At 38.1% G+C, this 13873-nt stretch overlaps 1 protein-coding gene across 7 annotated transcripts in view; it reads left to right on the top strand.

The window, feature by feature from the left end:
- LOC108437401 (probable E3 ubiquitin-protein ligase HECTD4) overlaps positions 1 to 13873 on the top strand; it is a 123977-nt gene that overhangs the window by 30054 nt on the left and 80050 nt on the right. For all 7 annotated transcript variants that reach the window (XM_037531309.1, XM_037531306.1, XM_037531307.1 and 4 more), the window contains 8 exons: positions 67 to 170; positions 571 to 775; positions 1054 to 1173; positions 4818 to 4922; positions 7390 to 7553; positions 7681 to 7926; positions 8287 to 8479; positions 10279 to 10383. In XM_037531309.1, the coding sequence (XP_037387206.1) occupies positions 67 to 170; positions 571 to 775; positions 1054 to 1173; positions 4818 to 4922; positions 7390 to 7553; positions 7681 to 7926; positions 8287 to 8479; positions 10279 to 10383 (1242 nt within the window). The remainder of the gene's footprint in view (positions 1 to 66; positions 171 to 570; positions 776 to 1053; positions 1174 to 4817; positions 4923 to 7389; positions 7554 to 7680; positions 7927 to 8286; positions 8480 to 10278; positions 10384 to 13873) is intronic.

Below are 13873 nucleotides of genomic sequence, written 5' to 3'. Positions count from 1 at the left end.
ATATTTTGTAGCATGACACACACATTGATTTGAATTACATGTACAAATTTCTTTCTGTTTGAATAGACTGCTCTACTTTTGAAGACCCAGTCTGCATTATTTGTTGAAGGCTCACTACTGATGGGCAGCCCAGTAAATCATGGCATCAAGATGCCCAGTATTGATGACAGGTAGCTTCACACATCGTCTTCTTATACTGTCTTATTTATCTTATGCTGCGTCTTATTTTCCTCTGTCATTGAACTGTACAAAACGCTCTTAATATTTGTTTAGGGGTTAGTGATAATAACAACAACAATAATAATAATAACAACAATAATACATTAATTGATTATTTATTTAGAACTAGGCTTTTAATGAACTATTTCTTATAACTAAAGTCATATTACAGAAGCATTACAAAAAATAAAGAAAAAATCAGATCAGCTGGACATTGAATATATGTAAAACTTTTCATGTTACATCTCTATATTGTTAGCGATAAATACAATCTATGATCCTTTATTATTAGTAAAAAAGATTGCAGATTGAAAGATACAATTGTAGGTCAAGCAAAAACTTTTCCCTCAGTTTCCAGATTCTTGATGAAAGGGAGGAACCAGGCTTCCTGACTGGTCTTAAAATCCCTGCCCCCTGGGCTGCTGGAAAAACTGTGGAGACTGTCCATCCAGTGCGAGACAACTACAAATTTAAAGAAACAGTCCATATTCCTGGTGCTCGCTGTCTTTATTTGCGCTTTGACCCACGCTGTTCTTCTCAGTATGACTATGATAAGGTATTTATCCCAATTTACATATATGACAGACACATTCCTGGGCCATTTTTGTGCTAACCATTCATATTAAAATATCCACATGTGAACAGCAATTTACTATAATGTCATGAGGTGAATTGGTCAAGAAGATAGAGCATGTAATAAAGTAAGCCATTTTGTAATCAGTGTAGAATGTTGTGTGAGACAGTGCTACTTGTTTTGTTATGTAATGTGGAAGTGTTATTGTAATATATTTTAATATTGTGTTAATATTCCGTTCCCTCTTTTTATACTTGAAGCTTGTTATCTATGCTGGGCCTAATACAAACAGTCGCAAAGTTGCCGAGTATGGTGGCAACACTCTGGGATATGGCAGCCGCAGTGTCCTGGGTACGGGCTGGCCCAAAGACCTAGTTAAGGTGAGGAGAAATAAACACACATACATTGTTGCATGGCAAGCCAAAGATTTTATAGATCACATTCAAATTATTAGTTAAATTACCATTTAATCACAGAACAGTTAGTCTAATTTCTAATATCAATGTAAAATAAATTTCATCATATCAATCTCTGGAATGCCCAGGATTGTAAAGTTGAAAAGTAGGCTTTGGCGATATCGGAAAGTAATTACCACAATATTTTCTTTTTAAAAATACATAACTATTGATTACATCGAACCCTGACGCACTCCTGCCATACCAGATACACCCCCCAAGCAATACACGCAGTACAGCTTTGACTTATTATCTTATTTTATTTTTATTTTTTATGCTTTTTTAAGATTGACTGTTTTAATTAAAATCTTTAAAAAAACCCTCACGGATAACATAATACTGAGTAACCCAGCAACTTTTGAAAACTGCTTCATCTTTTGTTTTAATTGATGTTCTGCAAATGCATGTTCATGAGCCACTTGCGGTGTAGCTTTATAGCAAATTGCATGCTAATAGCTCTCTCTGCTGAAGAAATGTAAAACTGGTTCACTGTCAGTTTCCTAACACGCCGACTAACGCCTTTTACACAACTATGAGATTACTTGTCAATCATTGATATCAGATTTCATCACCTCATCCAGGCTTATTTGTAATTTGATGGTAGAGTGTAGAGCAGAAAAACTGCTGTCCAACAGTAGCAAGTCATAAAGAATTTAACTCAGTTTTAATAATTCATTATAATGTATGATCCTCAATAATATAAGTTGCAGAATGCTATGTGAATGGGAGGTCTAAATGATTTTGAAACTGTAGTTGCATTAATGTTGTTAAATACAGTAAAGACAGTTTAATATAGCCTTGTCCATAACAGTAGCCTGTAGTATATGTTAACATGGTAAGATTTACCCATATTATTATTTTAACAAATGTTTTATAGGGGGGGGGGGGGGGTGCCGTGCATCTCTTCAGTGTGTAGGTTAGGGTTAGGAGTTGCCTTTCAGCCAGAGGAGCCTACAAAAGGTTAGCCCACCGTAAACTCATTAGTATTTCAGCCTGAACTGGTTCTGGCCATTTTTTATATGTTGCTTTCTTTATGACTGCTTTGAACAGCTGTGTTCCTGCCTGATAGTGTTCTTCATTTTGTTTTTTTGGGTTTTTTTTGATGGTATTAGAGTTTTTGAAATTTGTTAACCCTTTTTACTCTGTCCTTTAATGGTCAGGACCCCTATAGGGGGTCCAGAGAGCAGGTATTATCTGGGAGGTGAATCATTTACAACACTGCAGTGACACTGATATGGTGGTGGATTGTTAGTGTACACTGCATGCTGGTATGTGCAGATCAGACACAGTAGTGCTGCTTGAGTTTTTAAACAGTGTGAACTTGCTGTCCACTCTATTAAACTCACCTACCTTATTGGGTCACCTCATAGATGTAAAGTCAGAGACAACAGCTTATCTGTTGCTACACTGTGTATGTTAGTCATCCTTTAGCACCTCACAGGATGCTGCCCTCATGATGCTGTTAGCCAGATATTTTTGGTTGGTAGACTATTCAAAAATATCAACAGGGACAGTCCAACAGTAACACTTAGGTGTTTAAAAACTCCAGCAGCACTGCTGTGTCTGATCCACTCATACCAGCTCATAACACACTAACACACCACCACATCAGTTTCACTGCAGTACCTGAGAAAGATTCATCACTCATATAATACCTGTGATGAACTACAGTCTGTAACTGTTGAGCTACGTAGTAAACCTAAATGGACAGTGAGTTTAGATACAAGGTTGGTGTACCTAATGAAGTGCATAGTATGTGTAGTGTACAGGGCTACTTTTTTCTTGCATAGTGCTTGTACAGAAGGATATACCCTCAAATATCTGACTGCTTTCAGGTTTCCATCCTATTGTTGAATTAAATGTTATAAATGTGAATAATGCTTCATCAACTCTAAACAAAAAAATAAAACTCTATATCGCATCTGTAAACATTTCTGAGAAATATGGAGCGAGCTTCCACAGAAAGCTAACTGCTGAGCAGCTTCTGATTGCTGGTTTGTTTAATTTTATAGGTGTAGGTTATCGTCCCCCATAACTTATGAGCAAGCCAGTGGTGACAGTGGCAAAGGAATGAGAGGAGCCAAAACTCAAAAGGGGAACCCCTACTTCTCAGAACAATGACACGAGCAATATAAACAGAGAATAAGGTTTTACTTTTAGTGTAAAATAATAAAATACAGAAAGGGGAAATGCAGGTGAAACAATAGCTATGATTAAATAGTTTGAGTTTCTGTATGCAGTAGTATCATCCGAGGGGCAGTGGCATGCAGGTGAGGTTTGCACAGCGTTGTACAGCAGGTGTCTGGAGCCCTGAATACTGACTAGAAGATTATTGCCCTCCTGCTACCCTCTTCAGACCAGCTGCCCACGCCCCAGCTACCGCCACCTACCTTGGACCAACTGCCCACCCTACACTGATGTTTTCATAGACTCCTAGCTGTTACTACTACTAATACTACTGCTATTAATAAATAATTTGTAATAAATAAATAATTTGTAATAAATACATTTGATTTGATTTGATTTGATATTCCAAAGCTGGGGGGCTGTGTACCCCTGATGTAACTTTATTAATTCCAGGTACTTATAGTAAGCCAGCACCATGTGATCTAGGTAGGCTTGATAATAAGAGAGAAGTTCACTCAGGTACTGAGGGGCAAGACCATTTAGAGCTTTATATGTCAGTAAAATAATTTTATTCATGAACTACTTTTTCTGCATTCTGTAGAGACATTTCTTAATTTGGCAATAGAAGATGGAGAAAAGCTGTTCTAGTAATACTGGTTATATGTGCAACGAAGAACAGATTGGTATTGCTCGTGACACCAAGGTTTCTTACAGATGTACCTGATTCAACTAAGAAACAAAAAATTTTAAGCATTTAATCAATTTATTTCTAGCAGCTTTTGAACCTCTGTATTGTTGGAGTTGAGCTGGAGGAAGTTCCTTGACATCCAGTCTTTTATGTTTTTCTTATTAAGTTGAAGTTTATCACCTGATTTGGTCAATATATACATTTATGTGCCATCACTGTAGCAGTGGAAATTGAGCAGATCCTTGTGGAAAACTATACTATACTTTGGAAAGAACAGATGATTTGCCGTTTACATTCAATCGTCTAATGTTACGATTATATTTTTTCCTTTGAAAAGTTTAAGGTATGTTTTCATTTCTTTGTTAGTCCACCAGTGCTAGCTGACTTTTGAAATCTTTATTCCTAAGTGATAATTTATTTTATTATTGTTTTATTTTGTGTGTGTGCGCACGTGTGCGTGTGTGTGCATGTTGATTATTCAGCAAATGCATTTCAGTCATAATTTATTGTATTTTATCTTATCGGCAAAAATAAATATCCACTGCAAGTGTGCAAAAAAACTTGATGTGTTGATTAAAACCTAGTGATAGTCATCTTTTCAAATTGGCGTACAGAGCTAAAAACAAACAAACAAAAAAAAAGTCACTGTTGTGATGCCAAAACTCAGAAATATGTCAATTTAAATTTATGTGATGTACAGTTAAAGTGCAACTTTTCCAAAGCACATGCCTCATCTCTCTTTGTTGTCTCTCAGGTGGAGGGAGACACAGTGACGTTCTCCTTCGAAATGAGAAGTGGCCGTGAGCACAACACTCCAGACAAAGCTATGTGGGGTTTCTCCTGCACTGTCCGAGCACAGGCAAGCACATTTTCACAATGTATAGGAAAAATGTTTAATTTGACTGAATGTCAAATCTTGCCCTACTCGGTTACTTTTTATGTCAGTCATTCAGTGGCCTTGAAATACCAGATATTGCTTTTCTTCCTCATTTTGGTTCAACTAGAGAATTTTAAAGCAAACTGCAAGCAACAAATAAACCAATAAAAGGCAAATAGTGTAAGATCTGGCCACTTTATTACGTATTCCCACCTTGTATTATCTACATATATCAATCACTGTATTAGGTCCAGTTATCATAGGTGCACTTAGTAGTTCTAAAATTACAGATTTCAGTTCATCTGTAGTTCATAGACATCCTAATGTTGCTGGACCCTGTCAGACTTGGGTCAGAAAAGCAAGTTTGCTGAGGTTTTTTAATTAAGACGTACACTTGCTATCAACTTTTAACACACATACCTCATCGCTTCACCTTGTAAAGTTAGAGACGGTGGCTTATCTGTTGCTGCACAACAATTCTATTACTGAACTTCAGGACTTTGGCCTATCGCTTCTCATCTGAACTGTTGTTGCTAAATTTTAAATTATATTTACTGAATTATAGATACTTAGTTCAGCCATTGACACAGGAATGTTTGACATTATAGACCTTAATACTTTGTGCGCAAATGAATAAGGATACGTCCTACACCCATGAAGAATGCTACTTCTGGTGGGTTTTCAAAGAGCCGCATGTACTTTTTTTTATCAAAAGTATTAGAAGTCATTTAGAAGGTTCCAGCAGTATTAAGGCAGTGGAAAATAGATAAAAGAGAGAACCTGTAGATCCAGTATTTGTCCATTCTGATCTTGGAGTGTGCAGCAATAAAATGTCCTTGGTTTGGTTTTATTGCTTTCCTCATTAACTCTTATTAAACAATATACATTAAATGGCATTATGTTAAAAAGACGTGTTGACAGTGATATGTGTAAATGCATAAATGCCTTAAATGATTGAGTGAGAGGAAAAGAACGAAAATGTTCATTATAAAAATTAAAACTTATAAAACTAAAAAAAATTTCATTTAAAGAATAATCCTACTGCTCCCAGGTCACCATTGTTGTGGTTGCAATGCACTATGGGTTATGAAGATCAGTGGCTGCACTGAAATCGACACATTGCTTTTATCCTGTGCTGTTCAGCCTTTTCAGTTTGAACTACAGCACGCTGTTACCTTAAAAAACTGACATTGACAGCCTTGACTGCAGTATATTCCTTAATAGCTTTTACACAGACTGCGAGCATCACAGCAGCCGTTCTGTTAGACAATTAGTAAGTAGTTTCAAGTTCGAAAAGCTACAAAATACAAAATTCCTGGGGCTGGATTCACAAAAAAACTTTCTTAAAATAAAAACTTGCAAAGATTCTTAAGCCAAACACTAAGAATTTCATAAGAATGTTAAATGCAATTCTCATATATTCTCACCTATGATTATTTTCTTAATTTTCTTAAGAAAATCTTCATTGTTGTCTTACGTAGGCTAAGGTGCGTTTACCCCATACAAGATACATTTTGGATTTGGATTTTAACATTTTCTTTCTTAAGACACTTTCGTGAATCCGGACCCCTGCTTTATTTTGCAAATTAGCTTGGGGGCTATATTTCAGCAGCAAGACCCTGAAGAGAATCATATACTCTAGACTTAGCTGGTATAATCTCTTTCAAACAGTTAATAGCTGAGCATTTAATGTTGTCTAAGTAGCATATGCAACACTTTACCTGACCACCAGTAACTTGAGGTAACTTGAGTTGGTAATTACAGCTTGTTGTGTGTCTGCACTTGACAGGGAAAGTCACTAATTTGTGTAGGGATAGTTCAACTTAAGTTGTGATTTTTTTTTTTTTTTTTTTTTTACCTCGATAGCCGTTTTCCTTAACTCTCACTCAGTGTTTAAACACCTCAAACTTTGTCTAAATGACACGCATGTAGTTATGGAACCCTTGATTGACTGAATCAAGTGCTAGTATGTATTTTGCAAACAAAGGCTGCTCCGTGGAATAAATTGCTAACGGCTTGCAGCTTAGGGTTTCTGGGTAAAACTCGCACTTGTGAAATTAGGTTCTGCTGTACGTTCATCAGCCTACTGCGTATTCTCTGTAAGACTACATGCACCGAGCGGACATTACCTATAGGCATGAATACAGGAACCGTTACACCCCTAGTCTCTTGTGAGTGGTGTTCACTATATCTCTGCTTAACCACATGCATCTTCATGTGTTTACCATAAGTTTTCTTGTTGTCCTTCATCTGGAATTACACACATGCAGTGTAGTGTGGCACCTCAATAAATCAGATTTGTTTTTTTCACACATGATTTAGTAATTAAAGACATTAGTCTCTCATTAAAATCCACAAGATTTTATTACTAGGTAATAGTTTTACCTATTTTGCTCTTTAATGTATGTCTTTAAATTGATTGTGTTCATACTGATCTTGTGAAATTCAGGAGTCTTCGGAGGATGTTTCTGGTGGTCTTCCATTTCTTGCTGACCTGGCTTTAGGTCTGTCAGTTTTGGCATGCTCCATGTTACGCATCCTTTACAACGGCCCTGATATCACACGAGAGGAAGAGTCTTGCCACGATCTCCTCTGCTCTAAACTCCTGCAAAGGTTGGCTAACCTGAAAGCTCATTTGTTGTTTTAATGTTGTTTAAATGTGTTTTTTAGCAATTATTTTAATATATATGTGAGAAGCCTTATTTGCTTTTTAATTTGCTTTTATGTCCCTCAATCTCAGGTGCCAGTGGCAAGTGGAAGCCAACGGTGCTATCTCTCCTGCTCTTACCCCTTCTCCCTCTCCCCTCCCTCTCACCATTGACGAAGACCGGGAGTTCACCTACCCCACAGATGTGCTCATGCCCCCACCAGGCCTTATGCCTGGTGTCTGCTGTGATCTGCCACGTATCCGCCTGCCCCCAGGCATAATGGGCCGTCTGAGGGAGCTTTCAGGCAGGGCCCGCCCTCAGTTCCGCCCCAGCATCAAGTAAGTATGAATGAAAGACTCTTTGGGGTAATTTTGCCGTTTAAACCACAAGGTCTTCCTCAATGCCAAACTTTCATTTGATGATAGCAGATTTTAAGGCCGGTGTCCAGTACAGTTTGGTGATGTGTCTGTAACATACATACCAAACCTGGTAATTCAAAGATGAGTTGAACCAGGTATGTTTGAGCAGGCCTTCTAAAACCAGAGTTAAATAGTGCTGATTTTCATGACCTCCTAATCACTCCTGATTAGACTTTTTCATGCTTTCTTTTTAGTTCCTGCTAGTGTTTATTCCATACATATCTGTCTCAGTGTTGACATTTTAAGTTAATTTCTCAATTTCTTTGATTCTTGTTCTAGAGAGGTTATCCGACCAGACGTAATGGAGGAGGTGATCGTGTCATGTGTGATAAAGCACTTGGGTTTGATAGATGCACTGCAGTCTCTGGTGAACTTTCAGTATAGGGAGGAGCACGGAGAGGAGCATGAGCTGCTATGCAAGATCATGGCTGAGACCTTCAAGAAGATCAATGCCATGGAGAGACAGCTGCAGGTATACACAGGCAAGGGTTTGTACTGTCATGAAAATCAAAGTAATTTTTGAAATCAAATTTGGTTTTCCAGGCCTGCAAAGTCATGGAAAATAGTAAGTGCTAGAAACATGTGAGTTCCCAGACACTGAATTTATAGTTGAAAGACGAAAAAACAAACAAAAAACAGCAAAACCTGAGACTAATATTTTTGTGAGCAGACTAGCTTTATTATCTGTTACTAGCATGAATGTTACATAATAAAGTGGCCACTGAGAGTGTGTGTGTGTGTGTGTGTGTGTGTGTGTGTATATATATATACACACACACACACACACACACACACACACACACACACACAAACACTCACCGGCCACTTTGTTAGGCACACATTGCTAGTAAAAGATTGGACCCCCTTTTGCCTTCAGAACTGCCTTAATTATTCATGGCATGTTTTCAACAAGGTGTTGGTTTTTTGTGTTTGGTTATTTGAGTTACTGTTGCCTTTCTATCATCTCGAACCAGTCTGTGTACATTCTCCTCTGACCCCTCATATCAACAAGGCATTTTCGTCCACACAACTGCCACTCACTGGATATTTGCTCTTTTTCAGACCATTCTCTGTAAACCCTAGAGATGGTTGCGTGTGAAAATCCCAGTAGATCAGCAGTTTCTGAAATACTCAGACCAGCCCGTCTGGCATCAACAACCATGCCACGTTCAAAGTCACTTAAATTACCTTTCTTCCCCATTCTGAGGCTTGGTTTGCACTTCAGCAAGTTGTCTTGACCACCCCTACATGCCTAAATTCATTGAGTTGTGGCCATGTGATTGGCTGATTAGCTATTTGTGTTAACAAGCAATTGAATAGGTGTATCTACTAAAGTGGCTGGTGTGTGTGTGTGTGTGTGTGTGTGTGTGTGTGTGTGTGTGTGTGTGTGTATGTATGTATGCCAACACACACACACACACACCAGTCAGGCATAACATTATGATCATTTCCTTGTTTATATGCTCATTGTCCATTTTTGTATAGTAAGCTCCACTTACTATATAGGTGCGCTTTGTATTTCTACAATTACAGACTGTAGTCCATCTGTTTGTCTGCATACTTTGTTAGCCCTCTTTTAACCTGTTCTTCAGTGGTCAGGACCCCCATGGACCCTCACAGAGCAGGTACTATTTGGGTGGTGGATCATTCTCAGCACAACAGTAACACTGATGTGGTGGTGTGTTTGTGTGTGTTGCGCTGGTCTCAGTAGATCAGACACAGCAGTGCTGCTGGAGTTTTTAAACACCTCAGTGTCGCTGCTGGACTGAGAATAGTCCACCAACCAAAAATATCCAGCCAACAGCGTCCTGTGACCACTGATGAAGGACTAGAGGATGACCAACACAAACTGTGCAGCAGCAGATAAGCTATTGTGTCTGACTTTACATCTACATGGTGGACTGACCAGGTAGGAATGTCTAATAGGGTGGACAGTGAGTGGACACAGTGTTTAAAAACTGCAGCAGTAGTGCTGTGTCTAATCTACTCATACTCGCACAACACACATTAACATACCACCACCACATCAGTGTTACTGCAGTGTTGAGAACAACTGTCTATGTTAAATAAGTACTAGGTGGTGATGAAATTTGATATGTTTTTATTTATATCACAGTATCACACTATCAGATGATATTGAGGTTTAGTATTAATAAATTATTGAACTCTGTGCAGGAATTTTGTTTGTGTGTCTGTGTGTGTGTAAAAAATGTGTTTTTGTGCTTTATTTTTATTGTGTAACATCAAACTTTTTTAATGGGTATGTTTCAGAGTGTGGCTGAACTAGAACAAAAGTGGCAGAGTGAGGTGGATGAGGCTCAGCAAGGCAAGCTAGAGAACAACACACCCTTTTTTTATGATTACCACTTTTTTGAGGTAAGTCACAATTATGAAAGCTATGGAAATCATTTGGCAGTATTCTTATAATACCACTAATAAATGTAATAAATGTAATTTTAAATAATTAAATAGGAAAATGTTAAAGGGCCCATAACCTTTGTTTTTGGATAAAAGCGCCTGCTAAGTGTTTTGTAATTTTATGCATCAACATTTATAATTGGAAAAGTAGGGAAACTAAGTGATTTTGGATCATTTCTATTGGTCGATTTATTGTGAAATTAACACGCCATGTAAAGGTCTGATCTTAAAGGATGTAAACTTTTTTTTTGTTTTTTTTTTTTGTTTTTTGAGACGGAGTCAGAAAGCACTGTGAACACTAGGCTGAAACACTCCTTATAAAAGCGTGAACAGGCAGAAGAAGAATAAGCAGATATACAGTTAGACATACAGTCCAAGTGTTTGGACAGTGATACTTAAAATTTATGTAAATTTGTCTTTTGTGACATCACAGAAACAATTCATTTCAAATGGGCTGTTAGTGCAACTTGGTTTCCATAAACAGTCATGTGAATAAATTAGGGCACCCCATGAAACCTTTGCCTTTAACATATTTAAACATATGGGCATTTGATCTTCATTTTAACAATATTGAGCATTGAAAGTAATACAATTAAACAAATAAAACTAAAGAAATGTCCTTGAGTAACTTGTAAACAAAAAGGTAGTTTTCTCATGAGTTAGGACACCCCCACATTTATTAATTCTTAAAATACCTAAAATAAGAATTAGGTGCACCACATCAGCTGCAAATTATTAGAACATCATTAGAGAGGATGTTGGTGGAGCCTGTCTTATTTAAACCCCATACATTCTAATATTCATCAAACCTCACACATTTTGTTGGTTTGCTCTTGATTGTTAAAGTGAGTGGTATCACCATAGTTAAAGTTTTTTTCAATTCAAGTTTCTTTGTATAGCGCTTTTTACAATGATGTTGTCAAAAAAGCAGCTTTACAGAAGTTTGAAAACATACAGTTACAACATATATCCCCCAGTGAGCAAGCCAGAGGCAAGGAAAAACTCCCTCAGACTGGAGGAAGAAACCTTGGGAGGACCCAAGACTCACAAGGGGAACACCCAGCCTCCCCTGGCCGAACAGTATTTACAATTTAATAAGCTAAATACCAAATAAAAGCTAAGAGGATCTCTATTTGAAGTCTGGATAGTGAGATCAAAGTTCCTTCATAAGGTTGCAGATGCTTATGAGTTCAAGAAGGAATTTCAACTATCTAAAAACAAGTAGATATCAGCCTTTCCACTGTCCGGAAAAGTCATTTACAAGTGGAGAACATTTAAAACAACTGCCAACATGGCCAGGTCAGGTCGCCCTTGTAAGTTCAGCCCAAGAGTCAAGTCAAATTTATTTCTATAGCTCTTTTTACAACTGATGTTGTCAAAAAGCAGCTTCATAGAATTCCAGTAAAGACTGAGTTTTAACATGAATGTAAAAACCCCCAGGTGAGCAAGCCAGGGGCGAAAGTGGCAAGGAAAAACTCCCTCAGAGCTGAGGAAGAAACCTTGGGAGGAACCCGAGGTTCACAAGTGGGACCTATCCTCCTCCGGTCAAGCTACCTACAAAATTATTATACTTCTAATATTAATGAATCTATGAAAACTTCAGTGTAGGATAGGCAGCTAGTCCCTGGTAGGTGGCAGTAGCTGGGGCATGGGCAGCTCCGTCTGAGAGCTCGACAGTCGTCCTTCAGTGCCCGGCCGGACAGGTGGGCAGTCGTTTACTCGGAAAAAGGCAGGGAGATGGAATTAGTTTTGTTCTGTTTAGGTGTATGTAAAACAGGGAATGTGAACATTTCCAGAGTGTGGCTAATGACTCCGGTAGATCTGATTATAACAGCTTAACTAAAAGGAGAGAACCAGATGGACACACAGATATGGGAGCACTCTGAAACAGTTTGGCATCCCTCCGCTCCACCGTACACAATCCTGAGTGACCGCATGTGAGCAGCGGGATGACAGCACCAGCGTCTAAGTTCACTATAATTCCCTGTGTCCATGGACCCCTGGATCTGCCACCTTTATCTAAGGGGGAACAATTAACTACCAAAAGCTAAACCGAACAAGTGAGTTTTCAGCCTAGATTTGAAGATTGCGCCTTAGTCTGAGTCACGAACATTTTCTGGAAGATCATTCCAGAGTTTGGGGTTTTATAAGAAAAGGCTCTTCACACAGCTGCAGCCTTATAAATTCTAGGAACTATTAATAAGCCGACACTCTGTGATCTGAGTAGTCATGGTGGCTTGTAATAGGAAATAAGGTCTTGCAGGTACTCAGGAGCGAGGCGATGTAGGGCTTTATTCATTACTAAAGATTTTTGTAATCAAAATGGAATTTAATAGGCAGCCAATGAAGTGATGATAGGACTGAACTGATAAGAAAAACATTTTCTAGTTTTAGTGAGGACCCTGGCTGCAGCATTTTTAACTAGTTGAAGTTTGCTTAAATTCCTGCTAGTGCATCCTGACAATACTGCGTTACAATAGTCTAGGTTTGAAGTTATAAAGGCATGTACTAATGTTTCTGCGTTACACAGGGATAGGGCATTTCTTATCTTGGCAATGTTGCATTTTTTACTGATGAAGCAGGTGTGACTGGAAAGTCAGCGAGACTTAAAATGAAATCCAATAATTTATTTCAGTCGCTTTTGGACCCAGAAGGAGAAACTCTGTTTTGTTACTGTTTAGTAGAAGGAAGTGACGTAACATCCAGCCTTTCATGTCATTTATACAGTCTTCTATTTTCTTTAATCTATATTTGTCATCAGGCTTGGCTGATATGTACAATTGTGTATCTTCTGCATAACAATGAAAGTTAATGCCATGGTTACTTACGGTAACATGTATAGTGTAAATAATAATGGTCCTAAAATAGAGCCCTGCAGAATTGCAAAACTTATTTTGAATAATTCGAAGATAAATTGTTTACCTTTACGAACTTATAACGTTCCGTTAAGTAAGATTTGAACCACAATGGGGCTGTCCCTGTAATTCCAACCTTGTTTTCTAACCTTTCAAAGAGAAATATTGTGGTCTGTTATATCGAAAGGTGTGCTGAGGTCAAGTAGCTCTAACAGGTATACGTAGCCTTGATCAGAGGCAAGATGACAGCCAAGTTGGATTTAATACTGTGGGTTGAATTTGTTGTCTAATATTTTTGATTTTATTATTAAAGAAGTCCATAAAAACTGGTCAGAGGATGGTCTCATCACTGGTGAGAGTCACCGGAATTTGTGGTTCAGTACCTGCCTGATTTTTTGTAATTCTGGAAATCATACTAAACAGTACTCTAGGACTGTATTTATTATTTTCGATCAGTGAGGCCAGATATGCTGAGCGACTGTTTGTTTTAAGGTACAGGTTTTATCATTGTGCCATGGGGCGTGCTTTTTCTGCCTTATCCTTTTTATTTTAAGCTAGCACACCACAAGAGCACACCACAAGATGCGTAAAGA

Source organism: Pygocentrus nattereri, chromosome 20 (assembly GCF_015220715.1).
Source record: "Pygocentrus nattereri isolate fPygNat1 chromosome 20, fPygNat1.pri, whole genome shotgun sequence".
NCBI classification, from domain to species: Eukaryota; Metazoa; Chordata; class Actinopteri; order Characiformes; family Serrasalmidae; genus Pygocentrus; species Pygocentrus nattereri.
This window is presented reverse-complemented; position numbering and strand designations above follow the sequence as displayed.